Genomic DNA, 27547 nt, shown 5'->3' on the forward strand with positions numbered 1-27547 from the left:
GAAGCAGAACTCGTCCCTCAAGACACCCAGTTCACCCTGTGTGGCCCTCTGGGGCTCCCGGCTCTAGTTCTCTACTGACTGCCCCTCAGGTTCTGAAGATTTCTTTCTTCCAAAGAGGCCTGTGACATTGAACCAAGTATTCTAATGTTTGACTTTCCAATAACAAATATAAATACTGAATAGAAAGAGGACCTCAAAATTACAGGCGTCTTTGAGCAAACTCAAAACCTTGCACATGTGGAAGTCTGGACCTGAGTGGTAACAAGTAGCTCTGGGAGCCCCAGGGCAAAGGAATGAGGGTGCATGCCATGCGGACACTCTCCCAGCCTCACCTCAGTTAAAACGGAGATGAGAATCTCTGTTCTACCAACCTCATGGGATTGTCTGGAGGATGAAATAAGAGAATATATACATGAAAGAGCCTTGAAAAGTGTAATACAAAGCACGATACAAAACAAAAGGGAGTCCTGACTTTGGAGCGAGGAGAAAAGGGGCCAGCGGAGGGGAGCCGCTGCTGTGCAGCAAGGCGGGCTGAAGGCAGCTCTGCCGAGTGCTGCGAGAGTGAGCAGCGGGGCCCAGGACCATGGCCACGGACAGGCCGTCTGAGGAAGGCAGCTTCTGAGCAGGCTCGGATGGCAGGAAAAGAGAAACCTGGCCTGAGAGAACACCACACGCCATCCATCTCAGAATGAGGAAGACACCCACCAAAAAAAAAAACAAAAAACCAACAAATATAAAATAAGATATAACTGGCAGCTAGAGAACAAAAATCCAATTTGAAATACAAACAATTAAGTTACACATAATTACTGTATCAGTATATTCAACTCTTGAGACTTATTTTTTTTTGTTGTTAGTTTGCTTAGGAAAAATAAAAAATCAGCTAGGTGTGGCGGTGCACGCCTGTGGTCCTAGTTATTCAGGAGGCTGAGGTGGGAAGACTGCTTGAGCCCAGGAGTTCAAGGTGACAGTTAACTAGGATTGCACCACTGCACTCGGGGCTAGATGACACAGCAAGACAAAACGACAACAACTACCACTTAGGGAACTTTCCCCTAAAAGAATATACCTAAAATTACGCACTGAAATACACAGATCAAGTCAAAGGCCAGACAGAAATTAACAAAGAAAACAGTCTAATATAAATTAAAGAATAGGTAATGTTTCTCAGAAACAACAGAGGAAGTAAAAGCACCTATTTTTCTAAGTACTGCCACCAGTTTAGGGTTAGACTCAGGGACTCCCTCACAACTACATTGGCTTCAGTTATTGGTATGTTTTTACATCCCTGCCTCCCAATATGGAATTTTACTGAAAAGATGGAAGCATTTTAAATGAGAAGATATTATGTTTACTCTTAAATCAGGTAAAATGGGCCAGGCATGGTGGCTCATGCCTGTAATCCCAGCACTTTGGGAAGTTGAGGAGGGAGGATCACCTGAGGTCAGGAGTTCAAGACCAGCCTGACCAATATGATGAAACCCCATCTCTACTAAAAATACAAAAATTAGCCGGGTGTGGTGGCAGGCGCCTGTAATCCCAGCTACTCGGAAGGCTGAGACAGGAGAATCGCTTGACCCTGGGGGGCGGATGTTGCAGTGAGCCGAGATCACACCACTGCACTCCAGCCTGGGTAACAGAGCAAGACTCTGTCTCAAAAAAAAAAAAAAAAAAAAGTAAAAAATCAGGTAAATATTCTAAAACTACCCTGTTTATTCTACTAATTTGCTTAACAAACTTTCTTCCTAGGTCACTGCTCTTGAAGTGTACCAGTCCAGGACTAGTTTATTAGTCTGCAGTCAAACGCACTGCCTGTAGTACAGAAATTGAGAATAAGAGTTTAGAAAGTTTTATGGCAACTGACAAATTTTACATCTGTTGAATCTAATGATAAAAAGTTAGAGTTTGTATTCTGCATGTTTCTTTCAGTTTCTTTTCCTATTAATTCTTATTTTTACAAAAGTATCAATCCACATAGACTAAAATTTTTTTAAAGTTGGTCTGTCAACACTAGTGTGAGTGGCACTGTCCAGAAGACACAAAAGTTGACCTGGCTGGCCCCAAGGAACACTTAGAATCTCTCTCAGGTACCTAAGGTCACTCCTCCCTCCCCAATCCCTCTCCAGTGGCACTGACCAAACTGGAACAGCAGAAGTCCAGCCAGGCAATATGTCACCTTTACCAAGTAAGAACTACCATGAAGTCTGAAGTGACTGCTAGGTTATGTGCCCATAAAAAAAAAAATTATATTTCTGAAAAATCTATGGACTCCACTCTTGGGCCTGAGCTTTTTGGAGCCCCACCTCAGATAGAGAAAGGCCAGGTCTCCCAGTGCCTGCCTTCATGTCCAAGCACAACCATCTCCCACTCACTGGTCCTCTTTCCATTCATCGCTGAGTTCTAACTCAATTTCCATTGATATGTGACCATCGTATTTCCTCCTCCTCTGGGAGGCGGGGGATGGGGTGTTGGGGCCAACATGCACTCTGAGCTCACACACCTTTTTAGGAGCAGAAGTAACCACCCGAGCCAGCTATTCCTCTTCCCATGGGGTCATCAACCCCTGGCAGATGGCTTCCCAGGCAGGGGCGGTCTGGTAGAGAGAGAAAGAGCCCAGACCAGGCAAGCCTAAGTTCAAATCCTGCCTTCTCTCTTGGTAGCCAAGTGGCCTTGGGCAAAGTGCAAGTTTCCTCTCACTAAGCCTAGGAGATGAAAGGTCCCTCTCCTGCACGGCAATGGTGAGGCCTGCAGACAACAGAAAGCACAGAGCACACAGAAGTATTTGGGTAGCTACCATTATTCATTCATTCCAGCTACATCTTATCTCTAATCAAAATGTCTCCTAATTTCTTTTTCCTTTTTTTTTTTTTTTTTTTTTTTTTTTGAGATAGAGTCTTGCTGTGTTGCCAAGGCTGGAGTGCACTGGCATGACTTCAGCTCACCGCAACCTCCACTTTCAGGGTTCAAGCAATTCTTGTGCCTCAACCTCCTCAGCAGCTGGGATTACAGGCATGCACCAACATGCCCAGCTAATTTTTGTATTTTCAGTAGAGACAGGGTTTCACCATGTTGGCCATGCTGGTCTCGGTCTCCTGACCTCAAGTGATCCGCCCACCTCAGCCTCCCAAAGTGCTGGGATTACAGGTGTGAGCCACTGGGCCTGGCCTGTGGCCTCCTAATTTCTATCAAGTCAAAGTAGGAAAAAGTACCTAGCACCCCTGCCCTCCAGGGTTCACCCCCATCCTCCCCAACAGCAATATCACTTTCTGTCTAGTCAATACTTTCTTTTTTTTTTTTTTTTAGAACAGAATTCCATTCTTGTTGCCCAGGCTGGAGTGCAATGGTGTGATCTCGACTCACTGTAACCTCTGCCTCCGGGTTCAAGTGTCTCCTGCCGTGGCCTCCTGAGTAGCTGGGATTAAAGGAGTCTGCCACCACACCTGGCTAATGTTTTGTTTTGTTGTTGTTGTTGTTTGGTATTTTTAGTAGAGACGGGGTTTCACCATGTTGGCCAGGCTGGTCTCAAACTCCTGACCTCAGGTGATCCAACTGCCTTGGCCTCCCAAAGTGCTGGGATTACAAGCGTGAGCCACCGCGTTTGGCCTAGTCAACACTTTCTATGTGCCAGGCCTGCCAGGAACTTTACACTCATCATCCAATCCAGTCCTAGTCACCCCTCCAAGCTGGTACTAATGTTTCCACATTACACTGATGAGGGACCTGGAAGGAAGTTCCGGGTCATGAGGTTGTGCTCTTATCAGCTCTACACAATCTTGCCTCTCCACCCTTCACTGGCCCTCCACACAACTCATGAGCACTGGCCTGAGCATACATCCCCTCTTTCTTGGCTTCATTAAGTCACCCTCTTGGTAGGGACAGTCTCCTCTGCCTGCCTCCCCAGGAATCTTGACCGTCAGTTCAAGTCCCACCACCCACAGCAAGGATTTTCCCAACAATTCTCAAGTACTTAATTCGTTCCACAACATTTCATATTTAATCACTTACATGACTTCAGAATTGTTTTATGTCTGTTATAATCAATTCAAATAACAAAAACTCTTTTAAGGAGAACTTTATTAAACAGTTACCACTGTATAGTTCCACAAAATTAGTTTTTTTCAGCTTTCTGACAGACTCTACAGACTTTGGGATTTCAAAAAATGGTTTGCATCCTAACTATTACCAATTAACTAAGTTCCTCAACGTAAGGTTTTTCCACTCAGATTCTGACAGATAACTATGAATTTATAGAAGAACCGATTTATTAAACATTCTTATCCATTTTAAGAATCGGGTATTTGGTCTCCAGCCCCAGCTGAGTATCCAGCCTGCCACAGATGCTAAGTATTTGTAGCATATATTAAACCACAACTGTTTCTTTTTTCTATGGAAAGTTTAAATTTTATCATTATGCTCACGAGTATGCATAAGGAGTTACTGATTACAAATAATTTGACAGTCTCATCATACTTACTAAGTTCTCAACTTAATAGAAAAATTGTAAGTGACAGTTTTAAAATTCCTGCTAAAGAAACAACTAGTTATCAAAGCCTTGATCAGTAAGTAGACATTTTTAAATGTAATACTTCTCTTTTCCTTCAACTTTTTCTTTTTCTTCATTACTATTATTATTATTGAGACAAGGTCTCGCTCTATTACGCTAGGGTGCAATGGTGAGATCTCGGTTCACTGCGACCTCTGCCTCCTGGGTTCAAGTGATTCTCCTGCCTCAGCCTCCCGAGTAGCTGGGATTACAGGTACGTGCCACCACGCCCAGCTAATTTTTGTATTTTTTGTAGAGACGGGGTTTCACCATGTTAACCAGGCTGGTCTCGAACTGACATCAAGTGATCCGCCTGCCTTGGCCTCCCAAAGTGGTGGGATTACAGGCGTGAGCCATCACACCTGGCCTTCCTTAGACTTTTCATTCTTAAAATATCTGGAATTTTTTTTTTGTTTTTTTTTTTTTGGTAAACATGGTCTTGCTGTGTTGCCCAGACTGGAGTACAGCGATGCAAATACAGCTCACTGCAGCCTCAACCTCCTGGGCTCAATTGATCCTCCTGCCTCAGCCTCTCAAGTAGCTGGGACACAGGTGTGTGCCACCATGCCTAACTAATTTTTCTGGAATACTACTACTGAAATTCAGAGTCAGCTGGGTTAGTTCAGCAAGGCACTAATGAGCCTATAGGTCCTTGAGGAATTTCTGTCCAGTACCACAAAGGGTCTGCAAAAGAAACCCTCCAGTTCCAGTTCATGCCTTCACCACAGCCCTGCCTGCTCACTCTTCCCTTAGGAATGCTGCTGAGTGGACAGAAATGTGGAGGAAGGACTTGAACCTGCGAGGGGCTATTCCGCCAAAGGCAAAGAGCTTGCAGCCTGGTTCCCACCAACTTAGTGGGCCTCAGTAGGGCTTTGGGAAGCCTGTGGCATCACGGGCAACAGCCACATCACATCACATGGGCCTGGTAAAGTTTTACTTGATAAAACTCTTGAGTGCCTAGAAGCATCTGAGGTGGTATGAAAAATATCTCAGAGCTCTTTTGAAAAATGTGTGTCAAATTATAATCTTAGATATAATTTTAAATGAATCAGGTGGAGACAGTGTAGGTAATAAAGGTAGTTTTATTTTCCCTAAATTTCACATCCCCACCTGAGAATCACCTAAGAGAGAACTGGTCTTGCAGAGTCTTCCCAGAAAAGTAAAAGATCCTTTTACTGGCATAGCTAATAGCTACCAAATGCCTAATGCAGGTAGACCAGAAATTCACCTGGCCTACACCCAAAGCACTCTCTACCTCTCTACCTCCTCAGTCCACTCCTCCCATCCTTAAGCCCCACCCCAACCAGCCTTATACTTGGCGCTCTGTTGGGTCCCCAGCCTGGCACCCCTGCCCAAAGGACAGCTTCAGGGCCCTCATCCAGCCTGGGTTTCCCCAGCCTAGATCAGCCTCTCTAGCTCTGCGCCAGTCTCCTTCCACCCATTTCTAATCCCATGCAATCTGCCTACACTTTGCAGATGCATCTTCGGGAAGCCTTAGGTCACTCCCCGACTCCACCATTGCCACAGCTCTGCAGGGCCTACAGCTTAGCACTCACAGGCTGCCCAATGTGGCCTTATCACCCCCGTCCCTCCACACACATTACCCCAAAGAACCCTGGCTGCTGCCTGTGCTTCTGACACCTCGCCTTTCCTGCCATTCCTTCTTTTACCCAGAAAACATCCCCTACCCTCATATTCACAAAAGCAGACATGTCATGTCCCCCTGGCCCCCCTAGCCTATGTGACATTCTTCCAGTCCCCTTCACTGATGCCTAGCACTATGTGCCACACTTATTAGCTGCAATATGTTAACTATATTCCATATATTGTGAAAGTCCAGCTCCTTTTAAAAACAAGAAAGGAGCCAGGAGGCTGCTGAGTCACTGACAGCCTGAATGAATTAATCTAAACTAGCTGGAGCAGTCTGAGCAGCATCAAAGGTTGCCATAAGCCATTTTGAAAATCAGAAGAGAACGACTGTAGTGCTACCATTCCTCTTGACCACATCTCAGACAACCAAAACAGGGACCAAAAGTGACCAAGAAATTACTTCCAACAGCCACAAAGGATCACCCACTAGAAAAGAAGTGGAACAACTAGGGGCCTATCTTAAAACTTCAGATCCAAAATAAACCACATAGGAAAGACTGTTCCACGGGTTTTTTTGGTGCAACTTTTTTTTTTTTTTTTTTGAGATGGAGTCTCACTTTGTCGCCCAGGCTGGAGTGCAGTGGCGCCATCATGGCTCACCGCAAGCTCCGCCTCCAGGGTTGACGCCATTCTCCTGCCTCGGCCTCCCTAGTAGCTGGGACTACAGGCACCTGCCACCACACCTGGCTAATTTTTGTATTTTTAGTAGAGAGGGGGTTTCACCGTGTTAGCCAGGATGGTCTCAATCTCCTGACCTCGTGATCCGCCTGCCTCGGCCTCCCAAAGTGCTGGGATTACAGGTGTGAGCCACCGTGCCCGGCCCTTGGTGGAACTTTTAACCTAGTCAGGCTTGGAGCTGCTAGTGCCTGTTAGGGACTGATTAGTCCACACTCCAGGACCTGGGGCTGGACCACATCTGCTTGTCATCCTGGTGAAACCTGGGTGGGGGGTCGGGGGAAGACACTGAAGATGAAGAGAGACCTTGGCCACTTAGAGCGGACACTCACCTTTTGAACAAAGTTCAACTATTTAGCCAAAATTTTCTTCAACATAATGGGAAATAACTGGGTGGATCTAATGGCAAAAATACCACACAGTGATTTTCAAACATCTTCAACTGCCCACACTTCAGTGTAGGCGAACAGTTTAATGTTCAAGTAACAATCAGCTGCAGAGTACCACACAGATGCCAATTCCACAGTCCCACCGCTGCCCTTGAAGGGGCAACAAAACCAGGTTTATCTTACGGAAACACCCACACAATCCATGCTCCTCCTGATCTCTTCAATTCAATAGTTACAACCAAAATATCTGAACAGTTGGCATTAACAGTATGTAAAGAGCCTAACACTTGTTTAAAATATATGTATGTCAGAAACGTAAGAAGTCAGTTAGGCCTGGGTCACCTATGCCCACAGGTAAAACAAACTGTACAGTTTCAAGTGTTTCATTTCAAAAAGGACAAGAATTTATCTGTTATTCACCTCCCTGTCTCCAACATCTAATAGAGGGCCTAGCACACAGAAGGTTATCATTGAATATCTGTCACAGAAAGGAAACAATTCTGAAAATGGAGGGAAAGAATAGTAAAGTGATAGAAACCAAGAGACCTACAGCCAAATGTATATAAAAGCAAACATACAATCTTTTTTTTTTTTTTTTTGAGACGGAGTCTCGTTCTGTCACCCAGGCTGGAGTGCAGTGGCGCAATCTTGATAATTATTTTGCTGACCAAAATGCTAACAATAAATGCCTTCTTGGGTGTCCATCCATGAAAGCAAATAGTCTCCATCAGTAAATACTAGTACATCACTACAGTTTACAAAGCACCTCCATGCATCAGTTTTTTGAAACCTCGCTACAAACCTATGCAGTAGGTACAACTGTCACCCCCATTTTATAAACAAGAAAACAGAATCAGCCACCCAGAGGAACCTACTGGTAGAGTCTGGCCATCAAAATTCCAGCCCATGCACCTTCTACTGCACCGCCTTCTACTGCTGGGGTGTTGCAGCAGACATGTGAGGTGGCACCTAGTTCTACAGTTCTATCACTGTGTGACTCCATGTTCCTAGGCTTGTTGAAGTGGGACTCAAATATTCCATCCTCTCTCAGTGTGGCCCAGATTCCAGATCTACTTCTTCTTTTCAATCATTTGCCTCACAGCATTATTTTATTAAAGTGAAATAATATAAGTCCCAGGAGAATCCCTGGCACTTAAAAGGCACTCAGAAAACATTAGTTTCCTTCTGAATACAGAAGGACTTGCTACTTATCATACAGGCTTTGAAAATTCTCATCATTCATTAATACCTTCAAAGAAATAGACATAAGGAAAACAGAAATGTTTCTTTCTGACCTAAATTTCCTGGAGAAGGACACCAGCAGTGGAAGCCCGCTTTCAGCAGGTTTTCCTTCCAATATAATCTTTCAAAACAAAACAGTAGCTTCTCTTTCTTAGTTTCCATTCCTCCTTCATTCTCAAACATACTAGTACAGCCCACACTCGCTTGGCATTCCAAACCAATCCCCTTCACTAAAGACCAACCGTTGGTGTGTTGTCTCTAGCGCGCTTCTGATGGGCTCTGACCTGGAATGAGCCCTGGCCACCCACGTTCAAGGGGCTGTGTTTAGCCACAGCAAGGCTTTGGGAGGCGGCACAGAGAACTAGACAGAGGGGAGGTAGGCAGGACAACGAGTCAAACGTCAGCAAATAGCAAGATGTAAGATGTGTGGAACATCACCTTCATGTCATCCCAAAATGAAAAGAGACACACAGCTACAAAGTATGTAACGTGTGTTAAGTAAAAATTTCACAAGGACAATCTCTGGAATTGCTTGCTGCTCATCAGACAGCTTCTCCCAGGGGCCAGCAAAAGCCCCTCCTTTGGAGCTCTGCATTGGGTGGGGAGAGGGTGGCCACCAGCGGAAAGCAGGAACAAGCACAGGGCGGACATTCTGTGGCAGCATCTTCCCTGGCCTAGCACCCTCAGTCAAGCATCTGCTGAAATAACAAGCTTTTGTTGTTCTCACATGTCACTTTTTCCTAAGGCAGCCTATCATTTAGAAACTGCCAGCTATTAAAATCTACTTCTCTTCCTTCACAGTAGCTTCTTAAAGATGAACTTAAAAATGGCTACACTGCAACATCTTTACCAGCTCTTCATTCTCTGATGCTGTACTCCACGTAAGGTTAGATCTCCTATCGTGAGGCAAGTCACCACAAATGGCTGTTGTGAAGCTTCCTTAGGCTAATGAAATACTGATTTCTTCATTAAAGAAAAGCTATGAATAAACATCAAGCTAAATTCAATTTGCACACATCCTAACACTAGATCTCATCACATTAAAATGCTGACATATTCAAATGACCTATTTTTAATGAACCCTTCTGTTAAATATGCATAGGAATACGCATTCCCATTCCAAAGGGAATACCAGTATCTCACACTAACGAAAAGGCAAGATGCATTCATTTCTGCAAAAGATGATTTCAAATTCTTAGAACAAAAATTTTTAAACAGTGATAGGAGGGAGAATTCTATGCCTTTCTGAAAGTCTTGAGACAACACTGGTAAATTAAAGAGCATTACAGAGCAGAGAGTAATTCCTATGTGCTGCCTAACTACTATACTGTTGTTGTTCTAACCTTTGGACCATCCATGGGCTCATTATATTCAGCAGAGCACATAAGTGATTTTAAATTTCCAATTCAACTTGCTGAGCAACATAAGCAATAATCGGTAGAAGAGCTCCCATCCTAAGTGAAAAAGGCCCTAAGTCCCCAGTTGTGCAGAGGGCCTACAAACTTCCATTTCCTCATCCTACAGAGAAACCGAGGCCCAGGAAGAGGTGGTGATCTGCCCAAAATTCACAATGCTTACGACTTCACCTTTGACCATATCTAGCTGTTACTCCCTTTTCAATCACCCAACTTCAGCTAGAACAATAAGCTACTGAATCTGTAATGTATAAAATTTCAATAAACGACACATGTACCAGTAATTTTACATCAAACGACAGCATTTTGGACATAGTGCACTGTTGTGTTTCAAACAGGAAGCAAAAGAGTTAGAGTGAGAGAACATTTATCTTAAACATTAATGAAGATCAGCTACAAAAACAAGTGGCCAAAATGCTTGACTTGGCTTCTGTAATTCAAATTATCTCTGATCCAACCAGGCATCAGCTGAAGAATACAGCCTCAAATCAGTTCGGGTAACAGAGAGCTGATCTAAATACTAGTGTGAGGAAAAGCTTTGATCTCGCCTTCATCGGAAGTTCAACAGCATTCGTTCATCACTGCAACTACTCACTTGGCATTTGTGCTGTGGTCATTCATCATATATGTCTAATATCCTCAAATAACCTAAAAATATGTTTAGGCCATAACTTTCTTTTTTTTTTCTTTTTTCTTTTTCTTTCAGACGGAGTCTCACTCTGTCGCCCAGGCTGGAGTGCAATGGCGCCATCTCAGCTCCCTGCAACCTCCACCTCCCAGGCTCAAGTGATTATCCTGCCTCAGCCTCCCAAGTAGCCAGGATTACAGGTATGCACCACCACACTTTGCTAATTTTTATATTTTTAGTAGAGACAGGGTTTCACCATGTTGCCCAGACCGGTCTTGAACTCCTAACCTCAAGTGATCTGACCACTTCGGCCTCCCAAAGTGCTGGGATTACAGGCATGAGCCATTGCACCTGGCCTGTTTATTTTTTAAAGCGCCAGGCATGGCGGCTCATGCCTGTAATCCCAGCACTTTAGGGGGTCAAAGCAGGAGGATAAATTGAGTCCAGAAGTTCAAGACCAGCCTGGGCAACATAATGAGAACTTGTCTCTACAAAAAAATTTTTTAAATGAAAGAAAAAAAAAGTTAGATTTTTTTTAACTAGATTAAATACAAGAAAAAGACCTTCATAAGTCAAGAAATCAACCATAAAGAATACTTACACATCTGTCAAGGAACAGCCTGTGTTCAAATACAAACGTCTTTCACTATGTTTTCAAGGCCAGCATGGAAAACATAAGACTCAAACTCTTACAAAAAGAATACAGGATGCCAGGGACAGTGGCTTGTGCCTGTAATCCTCCCACTTTGTGAGGCCGAGTTGGGAGGATTGATTGAAGGCAGGAGTTTGAGACCAGCCTGGCCGACATAGCAAAAAAGATAAAAATTTCTATTAAAAAAAGTTTTTTTAAATACAGAAGAAAAGACATGATGTTTGGGATTTGCTTTAATATAATCCAATGGGGATAAGATAATACATGAAATGAAACTTACCATACGTCATTAACTGTTGAAGCTGGGAGACAGGTATATGAAAGTTCATTATACTATTTTCTCTACTTCTGCATAAACTGGGAAATTTCTGTAACTAAAATTTCTATAGCTAAATTTCTACACTAAAAGTACAGGCCGGCCACAGTGGCTCACACCTGTAATCCCAGCGCTTTGGGAGGCCAAGGTGGGGGTGGATCACTTGAGTCCAGGAGTTCGAAACCAGCCTGGGAAACATGGTAAAATGTCTCTATTAAAATATATATATATAATATATATGGAATTTTAAAAAGTCTAATTCTGTTTGGGCCATATATTTATTTACATGTACATATTTGCAAAGAAAACAGTTTGAAAAGATATTCACCAAAATATCAAAAGTGCCTACTTTTAAAAGAGTGGGTAATATTTACATAATATTTTCTGCCTTTTTGTCAATAATCATATATTGCTTACATAATTTTTTAATAGAAAAAAATAACCAAAAAAAACTACTAAAACTATTTCAAAATTATTCTAGTAGTTTAAAAGCATGTCATGGCCTGGTATTAGGGTCACAGAAAAATCTGTGACTTGATAAACAGTAAAATTCACAATAAAAGGAAGCTTACTATAACACTGAGCAAATGCATGAATGGGAATGATAGATCATCAACAGGTGATAATATATTTCAAACAAGTCAAATCATAAAGTTTCACACCAATTAAGACCATAGGAGTCTATACTCATCTTTCTGTGGCATCAGTGACATCACTCAATGAGAGAAGAAAGGCCAGGAAAATTACTTAAAGAAGCCAACCATTCAGGCAACAGAGGAGGAAGCCATGGCTAGTTCTTTTGTTTTATTCTTCAAATAGCATTCAGCGTTAGAACAGCTCACTGTGTGCTCTTAATTTGCTACAGTGGCAAATAAAGATAGCTTTCCCCAGAGTCCTCTTTGGGAAATCCAATCTGTTCCAAGTTTAGCTCCCTATTTTTTCTCTAATGTATATTTATAATATGAATCCACATCTTTCTCATAGGAACTGAACTGAGAATTTATCACCAATTTTACAGTCTTCTAAAGATTCTAGGAAAACTGAATCCTACACTACCCTTAATCCAGAAGGAAACAGCTAAAAGGGTTACACAGTGAAATTTGTTTTCAAGTATTCAGTAATATTTTTAGCATTAGAAGTTAAAATATTGAGACCTGAAATAAAAATATTACGCTGAAAGGGAAAGGAGGTGTATTCGTCATCTCAGTCAGGGACAGTGCTGTATTTAAAATGTAGGTTAGCAGGCCAATCCACTTAGAACTGAATAGGAAGCTCCACACTGAAGGCTAAAATCAACCATAATCCAAAAGTTAACACTTGTCTACAATTCCACATGTGCTAGACTATGCTCTATGCTAAGTTTACCACTCATGATCTTGTATAATGCACTGCAATCTCATATGATGTAATATATGGAATTAAAATTTTGCAACTAGTAGCTAAAAGTTAAATATAAAGCTATTACCAAAGAAGTAGACTACAGAAGCAACTCATTTCCCAGTGTGAAGAATTCTGTAATATAATTATAATATACAAAAATCTTATATGAATGTAGGTAATCTAAGTCTTACATCAGGGGATCAGAGAATAGACAAAGCTGGAGTGGCACTTTAAAAAGTCACCTAAGGTGAATGGTCATTAAAAAAAAAAAAAAAAAGTCACACTTGCTCTCAAGATGCTGCAACTCAGACCAAAGAAGTAAACTGCCTAAAATCATACAACCAATTAACACAGCAGCTCAACTCGGAGCTCTGGTCTCATTCACTGTAAGTGCACCATGCCCAGGAAACTAGGAAAAGCACTAAGGTAACCTAACCCAAAGCCCTCATTTCTCAGTCGTCTTCTGCTCTCACCTGTGGTCTTCTTGCTTCCACATCAGACAGTAACTACCAGACAGAACCTGAAACTATTCTATTATTTATAATACACTGCGATGAACTACAGAAGACTTTCCCAAACTCATTAAATTTAGGATAAACCAAATGACACTCCTTTGGTTACAGTTCGTAAGTTACGTTCTGAATGCTGCCAGCCTTCTTCAGGAGACAGCAGCTGTACAGGAAGACATGAGCTGTTTGCCTCTTGATAATTCAAAGTTCTCAAGCTGAATGTGTACTGATGAACTAATGCCAAAGCCCACATCCACAGCTCTTTCCAAATCTTTTGGCCACCTTCAGGAAAATCATCTCTTTGCCGTGCAGTCAAATACTCATCAATAAAACTCTGGTCAGCAAGGATGTATGCAAAATTCTGTATGCAAAGACAAGGATGGCAGAAACAGGCAGCAATTTTAAACTAGGGTACATAGATATGGAAAGCTAAGAAATGCAGGCCAGCCCCTCAGCTTGCTAGTACACATGGTTATGACAAAGGGTAAAGCTCCAAATACCAGCAGGTCTCATAGACAGCAGCTGTGGCTACAAACCAAAAGGGAATCTCTCAAGTGACATAGAAAGATCTGATCTCTCCTCCGTGTAGTGTACTACAACTAGATTTATTTTTAAATATGAAGAGACCCAAAATAACACAACGTCCCCACTTTTCTTGTAGCCCACAGCAAGCCTGAGTACTTGCCCTGCTCTCACAAAATTCTTACAAAATTCTTGACCCCAAGCAGTAATCTAAGCTACTCCGGAGGCTAAGTCGGGAGGATCCCTTGAACTCAGGAGTTGCAATAAATAGTACACTATTTTAAAAGTGTAAAGTGATATGTTATATAGAGAAAGCTCTGGTTGAAAACGTGCAAGGCACTCTAAAGAGTGGTTAAGAGCAGAGACTCTGGAGCCAGGATGCCTTCAGATTCTGTCCTGTGAGCCTGAACAAGCTATTTGCTTTTATGTACCAATACTTCCACAAAATGGGAAAATGGGGATAATAAAATAGTGACCCTGCTATAGGCAGTGTTCGAGGATTAAAGGAGTTAAAATATGTAAAGTGATCAGAATCATACCTGGAACAAAGTAACTGCTATGTAAATACTGGCTGTTACTATTATTATTGTTGTTGTTGCTTTGTTTTTGAGACAGAGTCTTGCTCTGTTGCCCAGGATGGAGTGCAGTGGTGCAATCTCAGCTGACTGAAACCTCCGCCTCCTAGGTTCAAGTGATTCTCCTGCCTCAGCCTCCCAACTAGCTGGGATTACAGGCACCTACCACCACGCCCAGCTAATTTTTGCATTTTTAGTAGAGACAGGGTTTCACCATGTTGGTCAGGCTGGTCTTGAATTCCTGACCTCAAGTGATCCGCCTGCCTCAGCCTCATAAAGTGCTGGGATTACAGGCGTGAGCCACCGCACCGACATAACTGTTATCATTATCAATAGTATCAATTTACATTTTTTAAATGCATTCAAACCAAGAACTACAGTGAGTTAGCATGGAAATAAGTATTTGATTCCTTACAAGGCATTTTAAAAATAAAAGTTAATATTTAGCCACCTGTTGGAAAACGTATATACAAATATGAGGGGAGGGATTTGAAAATGAGGGGGTGAGGAAGGGCAAAGTTAAACCAGTAAAATTACTCTTTCCAATCAGTTAAGATTTTACTGAACTTGATGTAGCATAATGTTTTTAAGTTATAAATTCAGGCCAGGCGTGGTGGCTCACATTTGTAATCTTAGCACTCCGGGAGACTGAGATGGGAGGAGTACTTGGAGCCTGGAGTTCGAGACCAGCCTGGGCAACACAGTGAGACCTCATTTCCCTTTTTTTTTTTTTTTAGGGAAAAAAAAAAAAGAAGTTTAGAGGTCAGAACTGTGTAGTATGCCAATTTACACCTCAATGAAAGTTTAATTTCTGAGACAAAGATAAAGTAGCACATATGATGGCTCTACCTGTGAAAATACAGAGGGTAGAATATGATCTCAAAGGCCTCTTTCATAATACCTCCTAATTCTGACACACTGTAAATAAATGAATATTATTAAATGGAAAAGTCTTTTTTAAAAAAACTGAAAGGTTGCTGGTTAGTGGGTGGTTTAAGTATACGATGAGAAAAATATAGAAATATAGGTATTACAACCATTTATTATAAAACCACATGACAGCCACACAGACACATGAATTCTCTGGGAGCGAGAGTTTACGTGAAAAGCAGCGTGGGGTACTAGAAAGAACATAGGCTTTGGAGTCTGACAGGCCTTGCTGAAATCTCCTGCTGCCACTTACCAGCTGTGTAGCCTTGACAAGTTACTACATCCCTCAAAGACTCCCCTCTCTCATCTCTATATAAAGTGGGACGCACCACTCCCTCTTCTGCAAAGTATCTGTGAGATCATAAGGGACAATGCATGTGACAGCACCTAGTTCAGTGCCTAGCCCAGTGTAACTATTCAGTAAATGGCAGCTGTGAGATAGAAACAAATCAGCAGTGATTAGTAGAGTCTACAAATTAGTGAGTGAGCTGAGTGTTTGCTGTGAGGTAAACCTATATTAGATCCTATAAGGCAGTGGTTCTCAAACTAGCCCATCAGAATTACCTAGCATGGCAGTTACACCACAGATTGCTGGGCCCGCTCTCCTCTCACAGGTCCTGACTCAGTGTTCAAGTGCAGGGACCCAGAATCTTCATTGTCACAAGTTCTGAGGGGACGCTGATACTGCTGGTCAGGGACCAGGCCTAAGAGAACCACTGGTGTAAGGGAAGAGAGGGAGAAGAGGTGCACAAACATGGTCCATTCCTACAAGGAACTCACTGAGGATCTGGAAAACACACAAACGAAACTTTTTTTTTTTTTTTTGAGACAGAGTCTCGCTCTGTAGCCCAGGCTGGAGTGCAATGGCACGATCTCGGCTCACTGCAACCTCTGCCTCTGGGGTTCAAGCAATTCTCCTGCCTCAGCCTCCCAAGTAGCTGGGACAACAGGCTCATGCGACCACGCCCGGCTAATTTTTGTATTTTTGGTAGAGATGAGGTTTCACCATGTTAGCCAGACTAGTCTCAAACTCCTGACCTCAGGTGATCTGCCCACCTCAGCCTCCCAAAGTACTGGGATTACAGGCATGAGCCACTGCACCTGGCCACATAACAATTCAACCCCACATACACAGATCCCGAACACTCCACCACCCTACAAAAGATACAAACTCAGATTACAAAAAATGAGGATGACAAGGCACAGGGATCCTTCCGGACTGGTGAAACCATGCCCCTGAGAGTTAAAGACACCAATGATTAACAGAAATTCTCGAGTTTGCAGGATCCCAGACAAGAAAAGAAACAACTCACTGACACGCCCTCCACTTGTAAGACACATAACACAACAGGCTAAAATTGGCTGGAATCAATATAGCTGATTGGAGTTTGTGTAGAACAAGTTTAAATTTCTGCCACATGCTTCATACTAACTTCCCCCAAATTTGCACATGGGACCCACGAGGAGGCATGAAGAGATAACTGCACAGGCCCGAAGACTTTCCAGACCACCCCTTTCCTCATATCAATCACCTGCTACTCCCAGAAGCCACTCTCTAAAGCTCTTCTAATAAAGGTACTGCCTTAAAGCCAGCACAGACAGACAGATTTGAGCTGAACCTGTCTCCTTGTGAGTCGACTTGCAATAACAAGAAAGCCAATTCCATGCACTGGGTTTTTGAGAAAACACTCAAATTTTTGAGAAAATACTCAAGAACCCAGTGGCTTGATTCTCATCTGGCTATATCTCTCACAGCTAGGAGACTCCCTTCACTGGGTTTTGAGAAAACTTTCTGAAAAACCCAGTGTCATAGTATAGGCTTCTGGCACATTGGACAGCAAGCCCCTTTTGCTTAGTAACGCTGGGACAAATACTGATGTTTTTCAAAGCTCCTGCAGTCTCACAGTTTTTGTAAATGTAAGAAGTAAAACACTGGGGCAATGGCATTGGCAAGTAGAAATATGTGGGAAGGCACTTGAGAAAAGAGCAAGACAAACAGATAAACAAGTGTGTGAAAACAATGGTCTCAGCTCAGCTAGTTCAATATCTGAATGGGAGAATCTCATCAGGAGAAATGATGATAGATTTTGAAGACGCACTGATAGGGTAACTTACTAGACTTAGCTTGGATTTGATGTCATCAGTAAAGTGAACTGTTACAAATCTCAGGCAAGTTAGCCACATGGTAGAAATAGTAACTGCAAGGTGGCCGGTGGCTCATGCCTGTAATCCCATCCCAGCACTTTGGGAGGACAAGGCAGGTGGATCGCCTGAGGTCAAGAGTTCAGGACCAGCCTGACCAACATGGAGAAACCCTATCTCTACTAAAAATTCAAAAATTAGCTGGGCGTGGTGGTAGGTGCCTGTAATCCCAGCTGCTTGGGAGGCTGAGGCAGAACTGCTTGAACCCGGGAGGCGGAGGTTGCGGTGAGCCAAGATTGCGCCATTGCGCTCCAGCCTAGGCAACAAGAGCAAAACTCCGTCTCAAAAAAGAAAAAAAGAAAAAAAGAAATGGTTGGCAACTGCAAACAAAGAATAGGTAAGGCCATGCTAAGTGGCATGGAAATATGAAGCAAATGGCAAAAGCAGTATGAAAAACCATCATTGATTCTGATGCAGATGACACAAAAACACCCACTTATCACTATAGCCAAGAACTACGGAAACTTCCATTCTGCAAGATGATGGCCCTTTGAGGGGAGTCTGCTGGCCATGAGAAATACAGCCAGATGAGAATCAAGCCTCATTTTTACTCCAATGTGTATTAACTTGATGTTACCAGGCATTAACCCATTTATGCCTAGTGTTCCATTATTGGAATACTACGCATGTGGGAGTTATTTCTATCCTACTGCTCAAGGTCATCACCAAGGTCTGATTTTTTTTTTTTTTTTTGAGACGGAGTTTCACTCTTGTTGCCCAGGCTAGAGTGCAATGGCGTGGTCTCGGCTTACTGCAACCTCCACCTCCTGGGTTCAAGCGATTCTCCTGCCTCAGCCTTTCAAGAAGCTGGGATTGCAGGCACCTGCCACCAGGCCCAGCTAATTTTTGTATTTTTAGTAGAGACGGGGTTTCACCATGTTGGCCAGGCTGGTCTCGAACTCCTGACCTCTGGTGATCCGCCTGCCTCAGCGTCCTAAAGGGCTGGGATTACAGGTGTGAGCCACCGTTCCCGGCCTAAGGTCTGATTTTTCACCAAAAAAAAAAAAAAAAAAATTGCAACCTCCAGGATAAAGATCTCGAACATAACTCATTCAAATAAAACAGGAAAATCTAAGACAGAAAATCCAAATAAGCTCACTTAGAAATAAAGTAAGCTCAATTAGAAATGAAACGGGAGATATTACAACCAATACCACAGAAACACAAAAGATCATTCAAAGCTACTATGAACACCTTTATGCGCACCAACCAGAAAACCTAGAGGAGACAGATGCATTCCTGGAAATATGCGACCCTCCCAGAGTAAACCAGGAAGAAATAGAAACTCTGAACAGACCAATGACAAGCAGTGAGACTGAAATGGTAATAAAAAAAAATTGCCAACAAAAAAAAGTTCAGGACCAGGTGGATTTATAGCCGAATTCTACCAGACATTCAAAGAATTGGTTCGTGCCAGGCGCAGTGGCTCATGCCTGTAATCCCAGCACTTTGGGAGGTCAAGGAGGGCGATCGCGAGATCAGGAGACCATCCTGGCTAACACGGTGAAACCCCATCTCTACTTTAAAAAAAAAAAAAAAAGAAAAAGAGCCGGGCGAGGTGGCGGGCGCCTGTAGTCCCAGCTACTCGGGAGGCTGAGGCAGGAGAATGGCGTGAACCCGGAGGCGGAGCTTGCAGTGAGCTGAGATCGCGCCACTGCACTCCAGCCTGGGCGACAGAGCGAGACTCCATTTCAAGAAAAAAAAAAAGAATTGGTACCAATCCTACTGAAACTATTACAAAAGATAGAGAAAGAGGGAATCCTCTCTAAATCATTCTATGAAGTCAGTATCACCCTAATACCCGAAACCAGAGAGGATATAACCAAAAAAAAAAAGGGAAGAAAACTACAGACCAATATCCCTGATGAACGCAGATGTAAAAATCCTCAGCTGGGCATGAATTTTTGTATTTCTTGACCTCGTGATCCGCCCGCCTTGGTCTCCCAAAGTGCTGGGATGTCACCACGCCCGGCCCCACTTTCACTTTTTTTTTTTTAAAAAAGAGGGACTCTCGGGTCTGTAGCCCAGGCTGGAATGCAGTGGCGCCATCTTGGCTCACTGCAACCTCTGCCTCCTGGGTTCAAGCGATTCTCCTGCCTCAGCCTCCCAAGTAGCTGGGACTACAGGTGTGCAACACCACGTCCGGGTAAATTTTTTTGTATTTTTAGTAGAGACGGGGTTTCACCGTGTTAGCCAGGATGGTCTCAATCTCCTGACCTCATGATCTGCCCATCTTGGCCTCCCAAAGTGCTGGGATTGCAGGCATGAGCCACTGTTCCCAGCCCTGACTTTCACTTTTATTCAACATAGTTTCAGAAGTCCTAGCCAGAGCAATCAGACAAGAGAAAAGAAAGGACATCCAAATCAGTAAAGAGGAAGTCAAACTGCTGCTGTTTGCTGATGATATATAATTATATACCTAGAAAACCCTAAAGACTCATCCCAAAAGCTTCTAGATCTGATAAATGAGTTCAGTAAAGTTTCTGGATACAAAATCAATGAACACAAATCAGTGGCACTACTACACACCAACAGCGACCAAGCTGAGAATCAAATCAAGAACTTAACCCCTTTTACAATAGCTCCAAAAAAATAATTAAATACTTAGGCATATACCTAACCACTGACGTGAAAGACCTCTACAAGGAAAACTACAAGATACTGCTAAAAGAAATCATAGATGACACAAACAAATGAAAACACATCCCATGCCATGGATGCGTAAAATCAGTATTGTGAAAATGACCTTACTGCCAAAAGCAATCTACAAATTCAATGCAATTCCCATCAAAATACCATCATCATTCTTCACCAAACTAGGAGAAACAATCCTAAAATTCATATGGAAACAAAAAAGAGCCCACATAGCAAAGCAAGATTAAGCAAAAAGAAAAACATCTGGGGGCATCATATTACCCGGCTTCACACTATACTATACAGCTATAGTCACCAAAACAGCATAGTACTGGTATAAAAACAGGTATACAGACCAACGGAACACAACAGAGAATCCAGAAATAAACCCAAATATTTACAGCCAACTGATCTTCGACAAAGCAAACAAAAACATAAACTGGGGAAAAGACACCCTATTCAACAAATGGTGCTGGGATAACTGGTAAGCCACATGCAGAAGAACGAAATTGGATCCTCATCTCTCACCTCATACAAAAATCAACTCACGATGAATCAAAGACTTAAATCTAACCTCAAACCATAAAAATTCTAGAAGATAATACCCAAAAAATTCTTCTAGGCATTGGCTTAGGCAAAGATTTCATGACCAAGAACCCAAAAGAAAATGCAACAAAAATAAAGATAAATAGATGGGACTTAATTAAATGAAAAAACTTCTGCACAGCAAAAGAAATAATCAGCAGAGTAAACAACTCACAGGGTTGCAGAGAAAATCTTCACGAACTATGCATCCAACAAAGGACTAATATCTAGAATCTACAAGAAACTCAAATCAGCAAGAAAATAATAATAATAATAATCCCATCAAAAAGTGGGCTAAGGACATGAACAGACGATACTCAAAAGAAGATACACAAATGGCCAGTAAACATATGAAAAAATGCTCCACATCACTAATTATCAGGGAAATGCAAATCAAAACCACAATATGATACAACCTTACTCCTGTAGCAATGGCCATAATTCAAATATCAAAAAATGCTGGGCACCTCACATCTGTAGTCCCAGCACTTTGGGAGGCTGAAGTGGGCATATCACGAGGTCAGCAGATCGAGACCATCCTGGCTAATATGGTGAAACCCTGTCCCTACGAAACATACAAAAAATTAGCTGGGCGTGGTGGCGGGCGCCTGTAGTCCCAGCTACTCCAGAGGCTGAGACAGGAGAATCGCTTGAACCTGGGAGGTGGAGATTGCAGTGAGCTGAGATTGTGCCACTGCACTCTAGCCTGGGCGACAGAGCAAGAGTGTCTCAAAAAAATAATAATAAACAATAAATTAAAAAATAACAGATGCGGCCGGGAGAGGTGGCTCACGCCTGTAATCCCAGCACTTTGGGAGGCCAATACGGGCAGATCACGAGGTAAGGAGATCGAGACCATCCTGGCTAACACGGTGAAACCCCGTCTCTACTAAAGCGAAACATACAAAAAATTAGCTGGGCGTGGTGGCGGGCACCTGTAGTCCCAGCTACTTGGGAGGCTGAGGCAGGAGAATGGCGTGAACCTGGGAGGCGGAGCTTGCAGTGAGCTGAGATCGTGCCACTGCACTCCAGCCTGGGCGACAGAGCAAGAGTGTCTCAAAAAAATAGAAGGACAGTATATCACTGCATCACCCAGGCTGGAGTGCAGTGGCACAATCTCAGCTCACCGCAAGCTCCACCTCCCAGGTTCACGCCATTCTCCTGCCTCAGCCTCCCGAGTAGCTGGGACTACAGGTGCCAGCCACCACACCCAGCTCATTTTTTGTATTTTTAGTAGAGACGGGGTTTCAGCATGTTAGCCAGGATGGTCTCGATCGCCTGAGCTTGTGATCCGCCCGCCTCGGCCTCCCAAAGTGCTGGGATTACAGGCGGGAGCCACCGTGCCCGGCCAGTTATTCTAAGTGAAGTAACTCAGGAATGGAAAACCAAACATCGTATGTTCTCACTTATAAGTGGGAGCTAAGCTATGAGGACACAAAAGCACAAGAATGATATAATGAACTTTGGGGACTCAGTGGGGAGGGCAATGAGGGATAAAAGACTGCACATTGGGTACAGTGTACATCGCTCAGGTGACGGGTGCACCAAAATTTAGAAAATCACCACTGAAGAATTTATCCATGTAACCAAATACCACCTGTTCCCCAAAAACCTATTGGAATAAAAAATAAATAAATAATATTTTAAAAAAAAAACACATGGGCTGGGCATGGTGGCACACACCTGTAATCCCAGCACTTTGGGAGGCCAAGGTGGGTGGACTATCTGAGCTCAGGAGTTTGAGACCAGCCTGGGCAACATGGTGAGACCCCATCTCTACTAAAAATACAAAAAATTAGCCAGGCGTGGTGGCACAAGCCTGTAGGCCCAACCGCTCATGACACTGAGGCAGAAAAATCACTTGAACCCAGGAGGTGAAGGTTGCAGTAAGCTGAGATCGCACCACTGCACTCCAGTCTGGGCGACAGAACGAGGATGCCTCCAAGAAAATAAAAAATAAAAATAAATAAAAAACAGAAAAATCCCTTATTTCTTTAGCATTATAAAACGTACTAAACACATTCCTTAAATATAATGCATAGTTAATTACCTATCGTACCTATTATTACTAATCTTACCAATCTTTACCAACTGAAAATTCTATAAAACCTGTTTTAAAACAATACTCCCCAATAGGCTGTATTTCCATCGTTATTTTTAAGACAACAAAAGATAAGATCTTTGGTAAGATAAAGGCAACCATGTCTTAAACTGAAAAGTACACAGGACATAGCTAACTGGTCTATACCACTCACAGTTTAGCAGAAAACAGCTGAAAAATCACTCTCCAGACAAGACATAAAAGATCAAGAAATCCTAAAAATGTTTTTTAAAAAATGGGGTGAAACCCCACCTCACAATGTATACCAGAATAAATCTCAGCAGTATCAAAAAGAAATCACATGTACGAAATGAAACCTCAGAAGTACAAGAAGAGCCAACAGTGTGGCTCATGCCTATAGTCCCAGCTACTCAAGAGGCTGAGGTGGGAGGATCCCTTGAGCCAAAGAGTTTGTGGTTACAATGTGCTATGATTATACTACTGTACTCCAGCTTGGGCAACAGAGCAAGACCCTGTCTCTTAAAAAAAAAAAAAAGAGAGAGAGAGAGAGAGGCCAGGCGTGATGGTTCACACCTGCAATCCCAGCACTCTGGGAGGCCGAGGCAGGCAGATCACGAGGTCAGGAGATCGAGACCATCCTGGCTAACACGGTGAAACCCCGTCTCTACTAAAAATACAAAAAATTAGCCAGGTGTGGTGGCGGGTGCCTGTAGTACCAGCTACTCAGGAGGCTGAGGCAGGAGAATAGCGTGAACCCGGGAGGCGGAGCTTGCAGTGAGCCGAGATTATGCCACTGCATTCCAGCCTGGGCGAAAGAACAAGACTCGATCTCAAAAAATAATAATACTACTTACAAAAAAAAAATGAAATTTCCCAAGGAGGAGGAAGAAGAAAAATAAAGGAAAAAAAAGCAAATTTCTATGTAGGAAAAAACTACCATGAGCAAAATCAGAAGACAACTGACAAATGGAACAAAATGTCTGTCCCTCAGATCACAGATTAAGGGCTAATTTGTACAAAAAGCTGGGCATGGTGGTACATGCCTACGGTCTCAGCTGCTCAGAGGCTGAGGCGGAATGACTGCAGACCAGCCTGGGCAACATAGTGAGATCCCATCTCTAAAAAAATTTAAACATTAAAAATTTTATAATCATAAAAGAGAACTCCTACCAAGTTAATTTTTTTTTAAGACCAGAGTCCTAGTAAAGTGGGTTCACGACATGAACAACTCATAGAAAATACAGATGGCTCTTAAATATCCAAAACGATGCTTAATTCATAGCACAAGAAACACCAAAAAACTATAGTGTTATACCATCTTTCATCTGTCAAATTAGCAAAGATCAAAATAACAATACACTATGCCAGAAGTAAAAATTGGTACAATTTTTAGAAGGCGATCTGACTATGTCTCTAAAATTACAAACACATGCCCTTTTCACCCAGCAATTCCTCACAAGAATTTATTCCTCAGATATACTAGCAACAAGGCAAAATGATGTATGTACAAAGTGATTTATTGCAGTATAGTGTGTAAGAGCTAAAGACTAGAAACATCAATGTCCATCAAAAGAAGAATTATGATAAATTTACACAACGGGATATTGTACAGGCATTAAAGATGCTTTTACACAATAATGTCTTTATTGACAAAGAACAATCCCCGAAGTATACAAAACAAAAACAAGGTGTAAAACAGTGCAGATGCTAAAGTTTGCATTTTTATAAAGGAGGAAAGACTGTATCTGTAATTTTGTGTATTAAAACATTGGCTATCTCTGGAAATACACACAATAACTTAACACTAGTCACTTCAGGGGAGGGGACAGGGGGGCGCCGGAGGGTAGAGCGTGAGAGACTTCATTGCATGCTCTCTGAATTTTGAACCATGTGAACGTATTACCTATCAAAAAATAAAATAGGCCTATGAGACGTCACAATACCTAATTCCCAATGCAGACTTTCTCACTAAGTTACTTGAGAAAGGGCAGGCATGGTGGCTCACTCCTGTAATCCCAGCACTTTGGAAGGCCGAGTCGGGCAGAATACCTGAGGTCAAGAGTTCGAGACCAGCCTGGCCAACATGGTGAAACCCTGTCTCTACTAAAAATACAAAAATAAGCCGGGCGTGGGGTAGGCGCCTGTAATCCCAGATACTTGGGAGGTTGATGCAGGACAAACACTTGAACACGGGAGGCAGAGGCTGCAGTGAGCCAAGATTGTACCATTGCACTCCAGCCTGGGGAACAAGAGCGAGGCTTCACCTCAAAAAATATCCACTACCCATTCAACCAATATTTATTGAATTCTATACGCTTCAGGCACCATTTTAGACCCTGGTATCTCAGCAACAAAGACAGATAAAGCCCTCCTCTTGTAGATTTTAGGTGGGACTAGTCAGTAAGCAGGCAACAAAATGAACATCAACAAGGAGCATGAAGAAAAATCAGTCAGGAAAGGGAGTGGAAGGACTGAGGTGGAAAGGTGATAGCAGTGCCTTTCTGGGTAGGGGTAAGAGAAAGCTGCTTTAACAGAACCACATTTGGGCAGAGACCTGAAGAAGTGAGGGAGCCAGCTCCATGGCCACTGTGGAGGGCATTCTAAGCAGAGGGACTAAGGATTCTAAGCAGAGCGTGTACCATGGCTCCGCAGGTGGGGCGGGGAGGGGTGCAGTTGCTCTTCACAGAATGCAATGGAGGTTATTCGAATAAATAAGGAGGAGGTGGCAGCAAATCACACTGGGGAATTGGGGAGGGGAAAAGCACTGTATCATAAGCAATTCAGATCTTATTCTAAGCGCTATAGAAACACATTAGAAAGTTTTAAGCAGTGAAGAATATGATCTGACCTATACTGTTTAAATGATCACTCTGGCTGACATCAGGAGAACAGACTGTAAGAGGCAAGGATAGAGGCAGGCACTCAGGTGGAGTCCTCTGTAATAATCCAAGTGAGAGACGGTGCTTCCTTAAATGAAGGTGGCAGTGGTAGAAGCAGAAGTGATCAGATTCTGGATATATTTAGAGGCGGAGTCAACAGGCTCTATGAAAGGACTGGAAGTAGACCATGAAAAAAAGAAGTCACAGGTGACTCCAAAATATTTAACCCAAACAACTTTTTACAATGATCTAACGGGCTCATTTTTAAAAGTCACACCTTCATACAAAGTTCAACTACTCTAAAACAGGTTATGAAGACCATCAACAAAAAGCAATGCTCATCCAAATACCAAACTGGGAAGCTGCAGCCATTTTAAATTTGAAAAAACACACACGGGTTCATTCTCTAACTACTGAGCACCTACACCATGCCAGGCATAATACTCAGTACTAGGGACCTCAATTATGCTTAAAATACATAACTGAACACCAAAAAAAAAGATTAACAGGTAAAAATACCAAAATACTAACAGCTGTGGGACATGGAGTTCTTTTCTTCCTGGAGTTTTCCAATTTTCTACAATAAACTCCTCTTTTTATATTTAGGGGGGGAAAACCTTTCCTTTTTACTGCTGCCAATTAAGAAAAAATTCCCACACAGCAAATTGATTTAATGATTTGAATGATTAACAGGCTTGCCTTCTAAAAAAGCTCCTAAACTAGGCAGATTTCTCAGGTCTTTCTTTCATGCCTGCACCTGTTTGCTACCAGTGCTACGGTAAGATATGGGAGATGTATGGGAAATGGGGGGAAGAGAGAAATACAGTAGAGAGAAATGAGGGGTACAAATAACCACCTGCTGGTCTTTAAATATATCATGTCACCAAACACAGATGAGAAAGATCAGGCAAACAACTGTTCATCGAAAATATTTAACCAAATACGTACTGCATACAATATGCTTAGCATAGCAGTCTGCCCACTGTCAATAAGTAAATGACAAAGTCCCTTGTATATTTATCCATTCACTCAAATATTTATGATCATCATACATCAAAGGCACTGAGCTAGCATGCAGAACAGACAGGAATTCAGCAATCAATCAGATAAAATCAGCCCTCAATAGTTCATAATCTAGTTTGGTGGGTAGGGAGTAAAAAGACATTACATTTCAATTTCTACTTATTTATTACTGTGGCATGCGCTAGAGAGGCGACCTGGTAGAGGATAATGGAGACCTGATCTAGTCTGAAGGTCAGGGTAAAAGGCTTGGACAAAATTACATATGAGCTAAGATTTCAAGGAGCAGGAGTTAAACAGATGAAGGGGCAGAGAGTGAGGAACGGAAGCATATTGCAGGCAAAGGAAACAGCATATCAAGAAGAATCTAGGCTGGGCACGGTGGCTCACACCTATTATCCCAGTGCTTTGGGAGGCCAAGGCAGGAGGATAGCTTGAGGCCAGGAATTTAGAGACCAGCCTGGGCAACATGGTGAGACACTATCTCTAAAAAAATAAGAAGGAGACCGGGCACGGTGGCTCACGCCGGTAATCCCAGCACTTTGGGAGGCCGAGGCAGGCGGATCACAAGCTCAGGAGATCGAGACCATCCTGGTTAACATGGTGAAACCCCGTCTCTACTAAAAACACAAAAAATTAGCCTGGCGTGGTGGTGGGCACCTGTAGACCCAGATACTCGGGAGGCTGAGGCAGAAGAATGGCGTGAACCCGGGAGGCGGAACTTGCAGTGAGCTGAGAT

General features: G+C 42.8%; 1 protein-coding gene across 14 annotated transcripts in view; it reads right to left on the minus strand.

The window, feature by feature from the left end:
* Positions 1-27547, minus strand: part of WDR20 (WD repeat domain 20) — an 88589-nt gene that overhangs the window by 29759 nt on the left and 31283 nt on the right. For 2 of the 14 annotated variants that reach the window (XR_001007290.1, XR_001007289.1), the window contains exon 2: positions 333-384. The exons of 9 other annotated variants lie outside the window; for them this stretch is intronic. Coding sequence is in view for 3 of the 5 variants with exons in the window: in XM_011991611.1 (XP_011847001.1) it covers positions 373-384 (12 nt within the window). In the remaining 2 variants the exon portion in view is untranslated. Of the gene's footprint in view, positions 1-332; positions 385-27031; positions 27295-27547 lie in introns of those variants that run through there. 3 more of the 14 variants (XM_011991611.1, XM_011991610.1, XM_011991612.1) reach the window with 2 other exon arrangements.

The sequence above is a fragment of the Mandrillus leucophaeus genome, unplaced genomic scaffold, assembly GCF_000951045.1.
Source record: "Mandrillus leucophaeus isolate KB7577 unplaced genomic scaffold, Mleu.le_1.0 Scaffold4, whole genome shotgun sequence".
NCBI lineage: Eukaryota > Metazoa > Chordata > Mammalia > Primates > Cercopithecidae > Mandrillus > Mandrillus leucophaeus.